This window comes from Amphibalanus amphitrite, unplaced genomic scaffold (genome assembly GCF_019059575.1).
Source record: "Amphibalanus amphitrite isolate SeventyFive unplaced genomic scaffold, NRLGWU_Aamphi_draft 000233F_arrow, whole genome shotgun sequence".
Classification (NCBI taxonomy): Eukaryota; Metazoa; Arthropoda; class Thecostraca; order Balanomorpha; family Balanidae; genus Amphibalanus; species Amphibalanus amphitrite.
The window spans coordinates 53,347-69,685 of record NW_024881728.1 but is presented as its reverse complement, the minus strand read 5'-3'; the positions used below and the strand labels follow the sequence as shown (position 1 = coordinate 69,685).

The 16,339-nt window shown below is 53.9% G+C and overlaps 1 protein-coding gene across 8 annotated transcripts in view; it reads left to right on the top strand.

The window, feature by feature from the left end:
• Positions 1-2,335: 2,335 nt before the first annotated feature.
• Positions 2,336-16,339, top strand: part of LOC122385840 — a 54,598-nt gene continuing 40,594 nt past the window's right edge. For 4 of the 8 annotated variants that reach the window (XR_006257278.1, XR_006257277.1, XM_043374421.1 and 1 more), the window contains exon 1: positions 2,336-2,476. Coding sequence is in view for 5 of the 8 variants with exons in the window: in XM_043374421.1 (XP_043230356.1) it covers positions 2,437-2,476 (40 nt within the window). In the remaining 3 variants the exon portion in view is untranslated. The remainder of the gene's footprint in view (positions 2,477-16,339) is intronic. The other 4 variants (XM_043374423.1, XM_043374422.1, XM_043374424.1 and 1 more) reach the window with 2 other exon arrangements.

Sequence of the window (16,339 nt, the reverse complement as noted above, 5' to 3'; positions counted from 1 at the left end):
TAACTTTACCTCTAACTTAGCTGATGACGAAATTATTTTAGTGGACCCTGTAAGTTTCGGTTAAAGTTAAATTAGCGGACGCCTTAAATAACTGTAATGCAGTTATAAGCATTTGCACGAAAAATACCTACGTCCGAACTAAAATGCCCAATCAAACAAGCATTGCAAAGTTTATGAATTATTATGTGCTCATGAAATTGGAGCCGGGAGCATTATTTTGGTATCCTTTCATCGGCTGTTTAGCATTTGAAGTATTTGAAGTATATACTTCAAATCTATAAATTTGTTTTACGATTTAGCTTGCTCAGCCGTTTTATCTCTTTACATTGACCTCTGAGCACTGAATGATTGCACATCGATTGACAGTAGGAAATTAACTTGTCATCCGTCCTACGCACTTTTATAAAGTGCGCCGTCAAAGGCCTGTCAAATAATTTTTTTTCATTTCACATGAAAGATGTGAGATCAGTAGCGGCGGAACACCTTCAATCAAAGGGGGGCACTAGCCGCACTACCGACTTTTGGTCCCATTCTTTCCATGCAACGCCCATAGGGTTAATGTTAAAAGGCCAAAATCAAAGGGGGGCACGGTGCCCCGGTGGCGGTGCCCTCCCCGTTCTGCCGCCTATGTGTGAGATAGGTCATGAGAAATAAGTTTAAAGGGACACTCCCACCTTAACATTAGTTTTGAGTTGAGATAGCCAAATTGGTGGCCATGGCCTGCAAATACCGGTTTGGGCACTCACAACATCGACAAATGCTTTAATTCGGAGATATGGAATTTCAAACTTGCAGTTTTCGGATTCTAAGGGGCTAGTGCATTGGTATGCCCCCTTAGAATTTGTGACGTCAGCGGAGATCTAACGATTTTTAAATCTTTTACTAAAACGTTTGGTAGCACGCGGTGGTATATGCTGCTTTGCGCGCAACAAATGCCGCACTTTCAAATAAAGTCGCTAGGAACAGCGGAGATCCCAAAAAGTAAACAAAAGTAAAAGTCTAATATCTTGAAAACCGGTGAATATTTTTCGATGAAATTTGGTAGATATTCGTTTTTGCTGTTTCTGAACCGAGCGACATCACTTTCGTGCCAATTCATTAACTTTTTTGAAGGTGGGAGGGTCCCTTTAACACCGCCATTTTCTAAGATCATCATATATCTGTTGCAGGCACTTTAGAAAATCAGTCATTTTGTAAAATGCCTAGGCATTTTGCAGAATTCCTGATTTTCCAGGCTTTTTGCAAAAAGCCTAGGCATTTTACAAAATGACTGACTCTCCAGTCATTTTGCAAAATGCCTAGGCATTTTACAAAATACCTAGCCATTTTACAAAATGACTGAGCAGCGTGTTGTGATACGAGTACATACCTAATTATATACGTTTTGGTAGCGTGTAGGTGGACCGAGGAGTCCAGCATTATGACCAGAGGAGTCCAGCAGTGGGAAGTCCATACCTACCTCTCTCTATTTTGAGAAGTGCAGGCCCGCGATATTTCCAACCCCCACGTCAGCGACGCTGCTGGATTTAAAATGATCGATCTGGAGCGTCAACAAACGACTGGCCCTATGCCGGCCTGTATCGGTAAAACCATTAGAGGTCGCGAGGATTCGATCCCACACACTTAGGCGTTAGTGTCTTCTGAAACCAACGCTCTCGTCCTACGCCAAGCGACCTGATGATTCTCCCGATGTGGAGCTTGATATTTTTAACTGGGACCATGCAAGTAGGTACTCAAAGCTGTCAAACAAAGACACAATCAAACAAAGACTACACTCATTCGTTTACATGTAATTGTACATCAGCCGGGCCTGCCTATTGACTAGGGCCGGTCTCCGGCTGGTTTTGTTAGGTCTAGTTTCAGGCAGAACATGAACGGCGTTGATGTACTTCGGAGTTTTTACAGCGTTAACTAAACAGTGCTTTATGCTACAGCCGAGTCTGCAACTCAACCTGGTCGTTACTCAGCATTGTCGTCATCACAGAGCTTCAAATCGATCAGCTACAAGCTGAACACGTACCTATAGGGTAAAGGAAGACGTCCAAAAACTGTTGGCCATAGTATCTGTAGTGGGATCTACGTTCCATGCTGGTCAGGCATTTTGCAAAATGCCTAGTCATTTTGTAAAATGGCTAGCCATTTTGAAAAAAGCCTGGTTGCGTTCAGTCATTTTTCAAACAGCCGTCTTTTTGTAAAATGCCTAGGCATTTTACAAAATGACTGATTTTCTAAAGTGCCTGCAACATATCCACCGCAGCGTTCGACGCCCCCTCTCCTCTGTGCTACAACTGCGACCGTGGCGCCCCTGGCGGCGGCCGTAGAACCAGCTCGACCCTCGGCGCAGTCGCCAGTCTGTGAGTGGTAGTGTCGGAGGGCGCCCGGAGGATACGCGCGGGCCGTACTACTGTGGATTCCTGACCGAGCTCCGCCAGAAAAATGAGGTTGCTGTGGATTCTTCTGCCCATTCTAGCGCAAGGTAAGTTCACTTATAAGTCAGCTTCTGTCTTTGTCACTTTACTGGGCGAGAAACGTCCGCTGTGGCCTACTGCGTTTTAAAACCTACCGACGGCGCAGCTCATGGTTGCGTCACGTCATCGCGGGGTGTCGCTCGGTGCTATAGAGAGCTCATTGGTCATGCACACATTGAGTAGGTGTTGCAAACGACAGCTTTCCCCACCCAAACGGCTCAACAGCTCGTATACGTTCGTCTACCAATGGTTCAGCGGTTCGTATACGGAATAGTACGCTATCTCGCTGCTAGCAGACGGCCCTGTGTTTACAGGAACTGCTCATCTCAAGCTTATTCATTCAATGTTTGGGTTCCACTTAAACATGACATGTTATTACACTCTGAGCTTGTGGTGCGCGATATAGTGGAGGGCAATAGAACATTGATAAGAAAAATGTTTGGTAGTTTATTGTCGTTTTCATCTTCCTACGTCGGTATCTCAAATATGTCGTCTTATAGGGTCATGTCACACAGCGCCTTGGGGCATGTCGCGACCGTTCTGGAGCTCGAGGCCTGGCTGACCCCGCGCCGTCATTCGCGTGTCAGCCTGGAAGGTCAAAGGTCACGTCTTTGTTGGTCAACACTGCTGCCGGTCGCGGCACCGCCCACCGGATCAATGACATTGCCGCAGGCCTCTGCAGGTCACGGCTGGTTGAAATGCTGACGGCGGCGGCGGTATAGCGGCCGTTGAGTGCGCTGGCCGGCGCCGGGGCGGCGGGTGCGGTCAATGGGGAGGCGTAGGGTGGGGTCGTAAAGTAGCCCCCCTGGTGACGCCGCCCCGTAAAGTACCGAGTGTCGACCCCGCGAGCCTGCAGTTGGCCTGTAGCGACCGACTGCGCGGGGTGGGGGGGGGGGGGGGTGAACGAGGGACCACGCTAAACTACGCTCGCGGGCTCCCCTTTGTTGAAGGGCGGAGGGTCGTAGGGGAATCGATCCAGCGAACTAAGGACCGTGAATGGCCTGGATTAGACCGGCAGCACGGCCCGGCATGGTGTCGCCGTGCTCGGGGCTTTGGTAGCGGCGCTGCGAGGAAAGTTTTCAGCCGATAACAGAAGGCGGATGAGGAACTTTCTACCGAGACATTCCTCTTGGTTTGCTGTCACTGGCGAGGTGTAATTTACCGGCTTTAAGTTTGAAACGAGAACCGGTCTGAAATATCTCCGAGGGAATTGCCGTCTGGAGTTCTAAATGCATCATTTGGAAAGATAAAACAAAAAGGACCTGTTTAACATGGACTGTTAAGTATTTTTAATACTTTGACGTCATCTTGCTGAAGAGGCTCTTATTTCCTTTTATCAGTATCAGAAAGAATGACGAATAGAAAGTTCCAATCTGTGAACACCTTCGGCATCACAACTATCACCTCCCCCTCTCCCTCACCTTCCCGGCATGCACTGGGCGTGGCTCACGAGGCGACTACCTCCGCTCGGAAGGCCAATCTGCGCTCCCTTATCTCATCGGTCGTTCCGTGCGCGACAGCGCTCGATCCGTCGGTGTCGGCGTGACGGTGCGGCGGTGCCGCCCCCTCGATGTCGTGTGCCTGCGTGCCACTCCTGTCGCGTTTACCCCCTCCCCACCCCACTCCCCGGTAGTTTGCCCATGGTTGCTCGCCCCTCCCCACCCCAACACGGCACGGCCTGTGGAGACTGCGACGCCCGGACTGGAAGATAACACAGGCTCGGCGGCACAGTATCTTGAAGTTGAAGTGGTTTTGATAGAGAATCTCAGGTGGACGATAGGTGATCCGTTGCCGTGGACACTAGCCGTGGCCACGCTATGCGTCAGAGATATTTGAACTGAAGCGTAGTGGCCGGTTAGAGCCGAGATCTTACGTTCGACCTTGGCCACGCACGGACCATATGAACCATATGCTTACGGAACTATACTGTGAAGAAGGGCTTTGTTTACCGGTAAAAGCGAACGCCCGGAGCGGTGAAAAAGAGACGGGAACGAACCGAACTGGTCTAATTGAGGAGCGTCAGTACGGGTGTGGGAATGACTCCATGGCAGCCGGTGGGCCGGAGCGGGCGTGGGTCTGGGTTTTTGTTGCGATGTCCGGTGGGCCGCGTGCGGAGTGGGCAGGCCGCGGAGGGTTCATTACGCTGCCCAGCCCGGCCCCGGACCGCCTCCAAAGCTGCGTTCTCACACCGAAGAGCCACTCCAATTCGTTCCATACTGATGAGCGACGCAGTGCCGGCAAAAACGAGTACTGCGTTCAATCCGTGGCGTAGCCGTCAGACGCTAACTGGACCGAATTGACCTCTTGTCTCGCTGCCGCGCGTAGTCGGGTCGGCGCACCGTTAGAGAGACCCCACCACCGCGCCGCGGCGGCTGCTGCCGCTGCTGCCGCGAGGCTGGATTACGCGGCATGATTCACCCGCTGATGGAGGTCCTTCTCCTTTCAGTATCCTCAACCATCCCCGCTGCGCTGCCTGCAGCCGTCTCTGTCCCCTCTGCTGTCGGTGTCTGTCCGTGCACCTCTCCCTCACTGCCGTCCGCCACCGTCGGCCCTCCGCAGGGAGTGCGTGTGCGTCGCCGCCGACACAGAAGCCCCCGGAAGCCGACATTCGTCTCGTTTAGTGCCGTCGGAATCATTGGGCGAATTGGGTCAGCTGTGCGGTCGTCGCCCCCGTCCCCCCTGGGCTTCCACTCGTGCCCCGGGCAGCGGACGAGCCCTCGGCACCAATCGGCTGAATGGACCGTGATTGGTCGAGGACGGGCGGCGAGTGCGTGTCCGGAGTACGAACGTACGAGCGCACGAGCTGTCACTGTTCCTCTGTGTCTCTGTCTTTCTGTCTCTGTCAGTCCACGCTAGCTTGGGGCACGATAAGAGTCCACTGGAAGTTGGAACTCCGCTGGGGATCATACTGGGATCTTTGTAGAGTGACTGGAGGTGCTTTATAAATCTTTATAAAGTCCGAAAATGACGAAGTAAATTTTGCAAACGTGATAGTGACGTAAAACAAAATACAATATTTTACTGGCGTAGAGAGACCCAGCTATCTTGTTCACCTAGTAAGTACTTTATTTTGTCAACTCAACTAACTTTTCTGCATTTATATTTTTTGTGATTGCTCCATTCGAAACTGTTCACATCGGAACACTCAGTCGCTCTTTGTTTCACTTTAGTACCAAAGAGGCTGCTGCTGACTTCTTGCCACCTACATCTCTTTCTTCTACATACCTCAGCCCTGCTCAGAGTTTTCTCCTCCCGTTGAATAGTTTTTCCTCGCCCGTTGTTGACGCCACCTTCCAGTACGGTGACGCTACCCAGCCGCCCGCCCGTCCGTCCAGCCGGCCAGCGCTCTGTCTCATTACAGTTCGCTCCCGCTCTGCAGCTGATGCGACCCTCTCTAAGAGACGACCCTACCCGGCTGCAAACCGGCGCGTAACTCGGCCGGCGGCAGCTGCGGCGCGGCTGCGGCGAGTCTGGCGCACTGCAGGCCGAGGGAGAGTGATGGTTATTCAGCGCCGAACGGCGGCGTGGAACGGGCTTATACCGACGGCCGGCGCCGGGGATTGGCCGAGGGTGGTGGTGGCTGGATGACGGTGATCTGAGTAACGCGGGGCTGGGTATTGGGCGCTGGTCACTGGTCAGTAATCACAGGAAACTTATAAATGTTAGATGCTGAGGGTGCAGGATGTCAGAATTGAAATTTGGATGCTGGCAATCGTTTGCTCATTTTGAATTGATGATGAATGGTTGATTTTCGGAACTAAATGGTGCTGAATGCTAGGAGTTACTCTTTGACCATGTGCGACAACGTCTTCGATCAAATAATATCCACAGTGATCGAATGATAACCGTAATGAAGCCATCCCCAGTCTGAGACGCCGGCGTTTCCCAGCCTATCCGATGCCACGCACAGATGTTCGCTGCGCGCCGGCGTGGTGGTCGGTATCGCGCACCTCGACTCCCGCATTCCGCGATTTCGCGGCTCCGACTCTGATGGAACGGCATGGAGCGGCTTCCTTTGACGTGTTCCGCTCGGCGCGGGGGTGTAACGGATCCCTTCTCATCCGACCGTCCTGCCGACCCTCTCATCCTGTCCCTCCCCCACCGCACCACGCTTCCCTGCTCCCGTCTGCCCCTCCCTCCTTACCTGCCTTATCCCTCATCCGCTAGATAGTTCGCGAGCCTTTTCAATCTCCGATTTATCCCTAGTTCGGCCATGTCCCCTGGTCGACCTTTCCTTAGTCTATTACCCATCCGCCGTATCCGAAAACAATACAGAACATCTTATCTCTGTTACTATCTCGGGTTAGTCCCAGCTCAATCCGCGGGACGATTTTATACTCTCCGGGGACGGGAGGAGCGCCCCCGGAGTGTCGGGACGCTCCCGGGCACTCCGGGTATCCCGTGGCCGTCCCGGCCGCTCGTGGCACGTGTCGGCGGCGCAACAGGAGCCGCGCGTGGTGTGCTAATTGCGACCCGGCCGGGTCTGGTTGCGTCGTGTCACGTGCCCCGAGCCGGGGTCGCCCGGGTCCCCGAGTCCCCGGACAGGTTCTGGGGCTCGACTCGACAAACAAGTTGGGTTGGGGACGCGCCGGTGCGGTGCCACGCCGCTGCCCCTGGGGCGAGAGGCGGGGCCGCGGGGAGAGGAGGGGAGAGGAGGGGATAGATGCGGCCCCGACTGTCCCTGGGGGAACACGGGGCAGGGAGGGCCGCCGATGATGATGAGGCTCTCCCTTCGTGGGGAACAGGATGATGTGGTACGCGGTGTGTCAGAATCCCGTGGTGTTTTCTGTCATGTATCACCGCCCTGCTGCAGGAAGTTCAGTTGTTTGCTGGATTGTTTCTGCGGGTATTCACGCATCACGTCATCTGATACGATCTGATGGCGACTTCCTGTCAATGACACATTGCTGGTAATTTCTATAATCATGCTATTATGAGCGAGAGACGCTCAGATAATTACATCAAATGATCTCTCGAGATACCACAATAGCCTCCAGTCATTTTGGTATCTTATATCAAGCGTTTCCAACCGCGGCCTCAAGTGAATATCCATCCGTGACGCCGGCTACTTTGGAGCGAGGCTGCGTGCGTTCTCCGAATTCATTTTCATGTAGCTCATGATATTAGTGCGGATCAACGGGCAGGCATGCAGTTCATTACCCTCGGTGCCGAGATGCACTGCAGGCCTATTCGGGGCAGCTCATCGACTATGCAGAGGCTCATGCAGCCTCGGAGTGGATCGAAACGGGCAGGCTCGTTCGTTTCAGCGCTGGAGGTATGAAATAGCCCGGCGGCTCCCCGCCACAAAGGCCTGTAATCGGGCCTCCGGCCGTGAGGGCTCCGCTGGTGATGGATTTCGCAGTGCAGGTGGTGCGATGGAGTGTTAAATAAGTGAAGTCTATATAACTACAGGAAAGCAGCTGTCTATTGCCAAGAGCTCAAGGCTGGCCTTAAGAAATAATATTTTAGATAAGCCTGATATATTTCTAGATATTTTTGACAGCGCGTGCGTTTGGTTCAAAATCGAATATTATATCCACCATAGGTAGGTTTCCGGCGGCATTTATTGATTAATGCATATTGCATATGTGCTTCTTCAAATGTCATTCAAAATTTGTTGAACTCCAGTGCAGAAGCGTCCTTTATCTCGGCTTCAACAAGTCTATCTTATCGCTCGGAGACGGTTGGAGCCTCAGACCCCAGCGTGCTCCTCTCCCTGTGGGATTGTTCCGTGTTATCTTACCACGCCGTCCTTCCTCCGTCGTGGGAACGCGAGCAAGTGTGCAAACGTGATGTGTCAATACGCCGCAGGCTCGCAGAAAGCCAGTGCGTGTGAGTCATGGTACCGGGGCGTGCGTTCTCTATGGCCGCGTGAGTATGATTGTGATTCGTCGTCTGGTCTGCTTTGAATCATTCAGAATTTCAATTCCAGAGCATTTTATACCGCTGTGAAATCCTTCAGAGCTCGGACGTTGCCGTTGAGAATTGCTGGCATACCAGTACACGACTGTCAGCAGCGTAATCTTTCAACGTCCCCGGCGGCCGGCGTTCTTTTCAGTCGGACATGCCCCGGCTGCGTTCATTCGTCTCAGCCGCTGGAAATACGAGTCCGCCGCTGAAAAGACGCGCGGCGTCTCGGCGCTGGGTGGACGCGGCATTTCCTCATGGGCGGCCTGCTCCTTTCTTCCTGTCCACTGAGACACATTCCAGCGCGCGTCTCCAGCCCCCGTGCCGGTCTCCGGGGATCATTGGAAGCCGTTGTCCGATGTCCGGTGGCGCGGTGAATGTGACCGTTGGGATGCTACGGTATGCAACCGTTAGTGTAATACATGGTGTTGCCGTTGGCGCGTTGCAGTTGGCAACCGTAGTTGTGTCACATCTTGTAACCGGTGCTGATGCGTTATTCAGTAGCCGCACTGCATTTTGTAGACGTTGCCTCGTTACGGTCTGCAGCCGTTGCTGCCCTTCTGTCTTTACTGTTGCTGATGCCCTGTACCGTTGGAAGTGAGCAGGAGTACCTCCAACTGTTGTCTTGATGAAGTCGGTGCGTGTTCTGCGCCCGTTCTTCACCCGCCCTGTAGCCGCACTTTTGACGGCATATGCCTCCGAGGACGGCTGGGAGGTCATGGCGATAGCTCAGCGGCGCCAGGTCGCCTTCGGTCCCCACGCCCACGCCCCAGGAAATCAGGTGTTTATTACAGGCCTCTGGCGTTCTTGGACCGAGCAAAACCTGGAGTTGCATCATTAGTATGCCTCAATCGTTCACACATTTTGGCACATGCATGGGTTAACTTTGCTTTTCAATATTCACCATTACTCGCAACGTGACTGTACGTTACGTGAGTTCGTTTATCCGTCAAAAACGCGTTTCTCAGGTCGGCGCGTTTCATGCTGGCTATCTTCCCTTCCCTGCTGATGGCTCAGCGCATCTGCTGACGGGATCAGCAGCCGGTCAGCGTCGACCGGGTGAGCTGCTGATGTGGCGATCAGTTCCTCTCCGGTGACCCCACTAACGACCTTCCGCCCGACCAATCTGCCCCGAGGCGCCGTCTCCGAGCGACAACATATACGAGTAGAGCGTAGGCCAGGAAGGACGGTATGAGACGCGAGCGGGTCTACACCAGACATGGGACGTCCCTGTCGGCAGGATGTTTGGGTTTGATAGGGACTTTAGCGGAGGGTTTGAACGATGATTTGAACTATAACTCAGGCAGCTGGAACGTTATTCATTGCTTAGACATCATTGCTTAGACTTGCTTGCAGGATGTCGAAAATTGTCAGGATGTAGGTAGGCGATTAGACCACTTAGACGTTTGACCGGAAGAGGCGCTGCCCTCCTCTGGGAATAGACGCCGAGCCTGCGTCTTGTGCGTCAGTGAAGAATGCCGCAAATGCGGGCTGGAGTCGCGTGTTTACCGTACAAACAAGCACCAAGAGCACTCTGCGTGCACTCAGCTCAGGGCGATGAAAAATACGGTCTGTTTTGACGCCAAGGCGATGCGGAGTGCGACGTTATTTCAAACGTCGTGCAGTGTGACAGAAATTAGGCACAAGTGCTTGATCAAGTTACTTAACAGGCATTTCAGAATTCAGCGAACTTAGCAAAACTTTTGGTTAAAACGGTCTTTGCGTTTTCAGCATTGATAAATGAGTGACTTTTTCAGTTTTCTTCTCATAAACTACGTCTCATGTCTGTTCACAAATCGGCCTCCTGAATCTTTCCTATCGAACCACACGATCGACTAGCGGAACCGCCCAACAGATCTGATACTCTAGATCATTCCTATTCTGGAAATGGAGCGAAGCTAACGAGGTTAGCCGCCAGTGAGTCTGTGAATATCTGAGCGCCGGGAGCTGTGCGGCGCGTCTCGGCGCGGAACCGGACCGAACAGGGACGAACCGCCTGGAGAACGGGCCGGAAACCGCCAGCCGAGGGGAGTCGGAGCCGGCGCCGCGGCAAAGAAAGCCGACGGGTTTGACGGAGCGTGGACGGGGAAGGGTGGGTGATGGCCGGCTGTTTTGACTGGGCATGGTGATGTGTGTGATGGGGGTTTTGTGAACGACCGTGGGAGAAATGAGGATGTGTTTGATCGGTAGCAGCGGTGGTAATACGCGAATGGGGAGCGGGTGCGGGCTGCCGTGGGGGTGGCAGAGGGCAGGTGCCCCACCGGACGCCCAGGTGCTCCCGACGGAACACCCAGGTGCTCCGACAGAACACCCAGGTGTGCCGGTGGTCGGATGCCGTCGCTGGGACCGCCGCACGACCGACAGGTGTTGTCGAGCACGGCGGCCCACACGGCACTTGCGACCTCCCCCCCCCCACCGCCAACCCCAACCCCTACCCTCATGGCCGACAGAAGCGCAGCTGCCACATCCTCAATGCTGATATGTCTTCGAGGAGCCACCGACTTCCTTTATGTAATAATTTTGGAACATTTTAACCACGAAAAGCGTTAGTTTAATATAATGCATTTTAATTGTAAGACTTATTATGCAATCAGTCTTTAATCCACTCCCATCGATTTCCCATGAGTCTTCTAACGCTGCTATATTAGGTTTTCCTGCCCTTGTCCCCTATTCTTGTGACATCATCTTTCAATCCAGCTAATGCTTACTAACTCCCATGATTTTCCTATTTTTATTCGCTTTTTGAAATTTACAGTCAGTTGGCTCTCATCTCACGTTCAAAGCAGAGGAATCACAGGGGCTTACCGTGCTCTGGGCCGCCACATATCTGTCCCGTCCAGCGGGCCGGTGTCCCGCCGCGGCGTTCCATCCGGGAGCATTCTGGACGACGAATAGGACATCCTTTAGTGTCGACCGCCTGAAAGGCAGCCGGGACGGCCAACCCGACCGTAGAGCGAATTATTCTGCCCGGTAATCGCCGAGAAACGTGCCGATTTCGGCGGCCTGGCGACGAACAAAGCGCGGCGCGGCGGTTGACGCCGACCCTCCCCGGCTGGTGTGGCGCTCGGAGGCGGTTGGGAGGCGTTCCTCCCCGCTCGGCGCGGCGGCCGGGAGGCGTGGTGGCGGCGGTCCGGCGGTGCCGGTCGGTGCCTTTGTGGACCGTGGATCCGTCGGCGGCGCGGTCTGACGCTGAAATTACCGGGCCATGGGCTTGGCGCCGGCACGGACCGACAGGAAACGGTCCGCCCCCAGCGGCGGGAGGCAACATCGCACCTGCCGGCGGCCCCTTCCCCTCCGGCGCCCCTGCCCTCGGCCTTCCCCTCTACCCCCTCCCGCGGCGGTAGCGGGGCCGGAAAAGGGCAGCGTTTGACCAGGTGAACTTTGACGACGACGGGTGGCTAGTGGTCGCAGCGGGGGAGGGTTGTAAATGACCGGCACCGCGGTTGGCGTTGCGTGGTACTTTGGCAGTTGGTGGACAGGAACACTCCCCTCGCTAACGCTGTATCCCACGGTGACTCACCCAACGCCACGGCTTGCTCACTACTCCAACCACAGCAATGTTGTTACAACGCCACAACAAACGCCATCACCCGCATGGTGCTTGTGTCCCATATATCCTCAATGCTCGATTGCTACGTCGTATTTTAATTCGCTTGGTTGCACCAGAGACCATTCACATGATCAGATTTATGCCAACCAATTCAGTCGTCCCGGCTTTGGTGCCGCGCTGCACTGCGCTGCGCAAGTGTCGCCACTACCATCGGATGTCGCATTCGTCACCTGTGATGGCGTCATTGGAGCTGATGGCGTCATAGGGCGCTGCGCAGTGCGGTGGTCACGTGACGCGTCGCCACTGCTACCCTGCGGGTGGAAGGAAGGCCGTTTGAACCCAGCATCGCTCGAAGCTGGTTATGAAAAGCGTTTGACTCAGCCTGACGGGCAAAACTCGGACAGCCAGCTCCATCCGAAACGTGCCAAACTTTTCAATGTTTGAAATTCTCGCATCGCGAGTTCGGAGTTGGGATCGTGTCTATTTTATGGACGCGGGGTATTATGTCTGTCCACACTGCCTCGTCTCTCGGTCCCAAATGCCCTCCGAGCTGGGGTATATCGCTCGGGCGATGACGGCGGAATTGAACCGTCCACCGGCTGCCGCAGTCACCGGAAGGGACACGTGAGACCGCGGCCGGCCCAATTACGGGGAGCAGTGGGCGGCGCGGCAGCCAGTTCCCACAGGAGTCGCCGACTCGTCCTGAGAAGGCTGGTCACCGACCGTTGGCCGAGCTCGTCCACCGTTCACACACCGTAAATAGACGCCGCTTACGCAAATTGGCACCGTGATCTCGGCGGTCCCGGTCGATAATTTGAATTGGCCGCCGAAACATGGCGGCCGGCGGGGAAAAGAAGTGCTGAGGCACGCAGTTAGCGGGCGCAGTTTGCTCAGGACACATATTTGCTAGATTTAAACGTGCAGTCAGCATGGCCGGCGGTGGAGACGGGACAGTTGAGTGATGGCACAGGTGATCCACTAATGTTGAGCTTGAGGTAGGCCTCGAGTTTGAGACGTTAGCTAAAATGTTTGACACTGAAAGGTGGAGTACCTACGCTTTTAACCTATCATCGAAATGGTGTTCCCAATGCAGCGTCTGCTGGAAAATGATATTTTTGTATTATGGTCAGCCAGAAAAAGTAGTTACCTACCTACACGTCAAGCTGATATGCCTACCTTTTCAAATAAAAAGCCTGGTCCCTATTTCAAGCATACCCAATAAAAACTGTGCCAAACTTGTGCCACACATTTTAGAAATGCATGGATAATTGTGGAGCGGCAGCCTACCATACCAATTGTTTTTCATTCTAGCTAAAATATAAGCATAAAGGGCCACTCCAACACGCCGTCCTTAAATTAAGCCAATCGAGACATACATTTGCGGCAATACCAGACATGTTAGTAATATCCGTTACCAAGGTAACCACCATAAACAGATTGGTCTCCTGTCGTGCCGGCCCCATAATCCGCTTATTGATTCGCTCCTACGTCGACAGATGATGCCTGCAGCGGGTATCGTATAACCTGATTCATACCTTGCCAATAATCAGCCCCGCCGCCCGCTGTCTGGTGCGCGGCACCTTCCCTGGACATTCCCTCCGCCAGCATGTGGCAAACTCGCCGCGCCAGATCTGCCGCGGAGCCGGCGGCGTCCCGCGGCGCACTGTTGTGGCAGTCCCGGCGCTGTTTGTTTTGGAGCGCGGCGAGGAGTGGCGCGGCGCGGCACACGGTAGCCAGACAGAGGCCGTACACCGTAGACTGTGCACTACGCGGCGTCGCGTTTGTCGCCGTTTCTGGCGTAACGAGCACTAACCGTGCAGGGTGAGCGCCGTTTTTGTCTCGGCAGTTGTTTGCCTTCAGAGTTAATACTGTCTCACGCGACTCTGCCCAACTACCGCGAAGACGCTTCCACTAGTGGAACAGAAACTGTAGGCTTGTTTTCTGCCGGTATTTTCGTCTGCTTGGCCTGCCTTATGTTTCTTAATCCACCTCGTTTATTATCCCTGTCAACTTTGGTCATCTCTTCTCGTCCTGAAAACTCCTTGCAGGTTCATTTCGACTTTGGCTCACGATCTCCGGAAGGGTGGTGGTGCGGTTTTGTGCTCGGCGGAGCGCGCCGGTGTATAACCTCGGACCGTCGCCGGGCCAGGGGCGGGTCCCATGGACCGGACATGAGAGCGGGTTACGGCTGGTCGGCCACCGCTGCGGTCGGAAGTCGCCCGGACCCGGTTTCTCTTTAGACTGCAGGCACAGGCTCGGGGCTCTCTCTGAAGCACTAGAAGCACCGTCATGATGGTGATGGATTTCGTTTGTTATTTTACGTGACGTTCACTCTTGGAACGCTCAACTAAATTAAGAATATGTTTCCGTAATTCGTTCACAGGATGAATTGCTACTTACAAAATGTAATGTTTTTTTCGTCCATCGAATTCTTCAGGAATCAGGATTGCTCGTTGGAATGCTGTACCACGTAGTTGTACCACGTAGTTTCATTTCGCTGGAGTAGGCTCGGCGGTCGCCGAGGGACTGGCTGCCTCGGACACCGGGGCGCCTCTCCGGCCGCGGCCGCCGCGTGTCGTTGCCGGCGCGTTTAGCCCGCGGCCGGCGACACTGCCCGAACTGTCGACGGCGCTCCAGCGTATGAGCTCGTCCAGGGCTAGCGGAGACGACGGCATCACCATCGCCATGCTGCGGATGATCTTTCCAGTGGTCGGCCCGCACCTTTTGAACGTCATCAACAGCAGCATCAGAAGTGCTGAGCTACCTCCATCTTGGCGTGCCGCGGCTGTCGTTCCTTTGCATAAGGGTGGAGACACGGACGACCCCAGCAACTACCGGCCCATCTCTGTTCTGCCGGTGGTCGCCAAACTCTGTGAACGAGTTGTGTGTATGCAACTGATGACATACCTTGTCGATTGCCATGTTCTCTGTCACCAGCAGTACGGTTTCCGCCCCGGCCAATCCACTGAGTCGGCCCTGCTCGATGCTGTCGGTTACATAACCGACAACATGGATCGTGGACGCGTGACGACACTCGTCACTGCCGACACATCTAAGGCTTTTGATAGCGTCGAGCACGGCCGGCTCTTGGAGAAGCTGGGATGGTATGGCATCGACGACCGATGGTTTCGTGCGTGGCTTTCTGACCGCACTCAGTCGGTTAGAGGCGGGACCTGTGATGCGCTACCTGTTACGCACGGAGTGATACAGGGATCCATTATGGGTCCTGTGTTGTTTCTCCTTTTTACAAACGACTTGCCGCAGCACATACCTCATGGTAAACTGGTTATGTACGCCGATGATGTCCAGTTTCTCGACTCTGACTCGCCAGGCAATGTTTTTGAAGTGAAAAAGCGCGTTGAAGAAAATTTGTCCGTAGCTTTGCGATGGTTTACAACAAATAGACTTAAGCTCAATCCTTCTAAGACTGACTTGCTCGTTTTTAAATCATCACGCCAAAACTCCCCTTTTGATATTCAAGTACGATTTAGTAACTCCGATCTCGTTCCAGTACAGTGTGTCAAGATCCTGGGCGTAAATCTCGACTCGAATCTGACTTGGGAACACCACATAGGCACAGTCACCCGGCGGTGTTACTGTGTTTTGATAGGGCTGGCCAGAATGCAGCGCCGCGTACCGCGAGAAACAAAGAAACTGCTAGTTGAAGCCCTCGTGTTCCCCCATTTGTACTACTGCATGAGTGTGTGGGGAGGCTGTAATGCGACCCAGAAACGTCGGCTACAAAAGTGCATCAACTTTGCCGCCCGCGTCGTGTCTGGCTTAGGGTACCGTGAGCACATATCCGGGACGTTGCGCGAGCTTGGCTGGCCCACCATCGGAGACATGATAACCGAACGTGACCTATGCACCATGTACAGACTCACACGTGAGAGCGCCCCTGAACTTTTGCGCGCTCGACTGGTGAGTCGCGCCAATGTGTCGTCGCGCACCACCAGGGCGGTCAGCGACGGTCTGCTGGAGCTGCCGCGTGCACGCACCGAGCTTGCCAGACGCTCTTTTTACCACCGGGCGGTTAGAGCGTGGAATTGCCTGACCCCCGAGATCAGAGCATCACCAAATATGACTGCTTTTAAGAAAGGTATGTCGATTGCGCACTTAGGTTGATGCACTTGTTTGTGATTACTGTCATGCTAGGTACGTGTTTCTGTGTGTGTATCTGTGTGTCTTACATTGTCGCTTTTATTGTCAGATGACGTGGATTGCTGAAAAACCATTTTATGGATGTTGTCCGAAATACATGATGATGATGATGATGATGAAAAACCTAGGTTTAAATTGCACGTCTCGCTCCCTTCAATCAGTGATCCGCTGGGCTCAGGCGTGTTCGACTGTTGTAACGACTCGTTCCAATTTTCACGACCGCCAGAATTGACCCCTGGTGAATCCTCAGCTC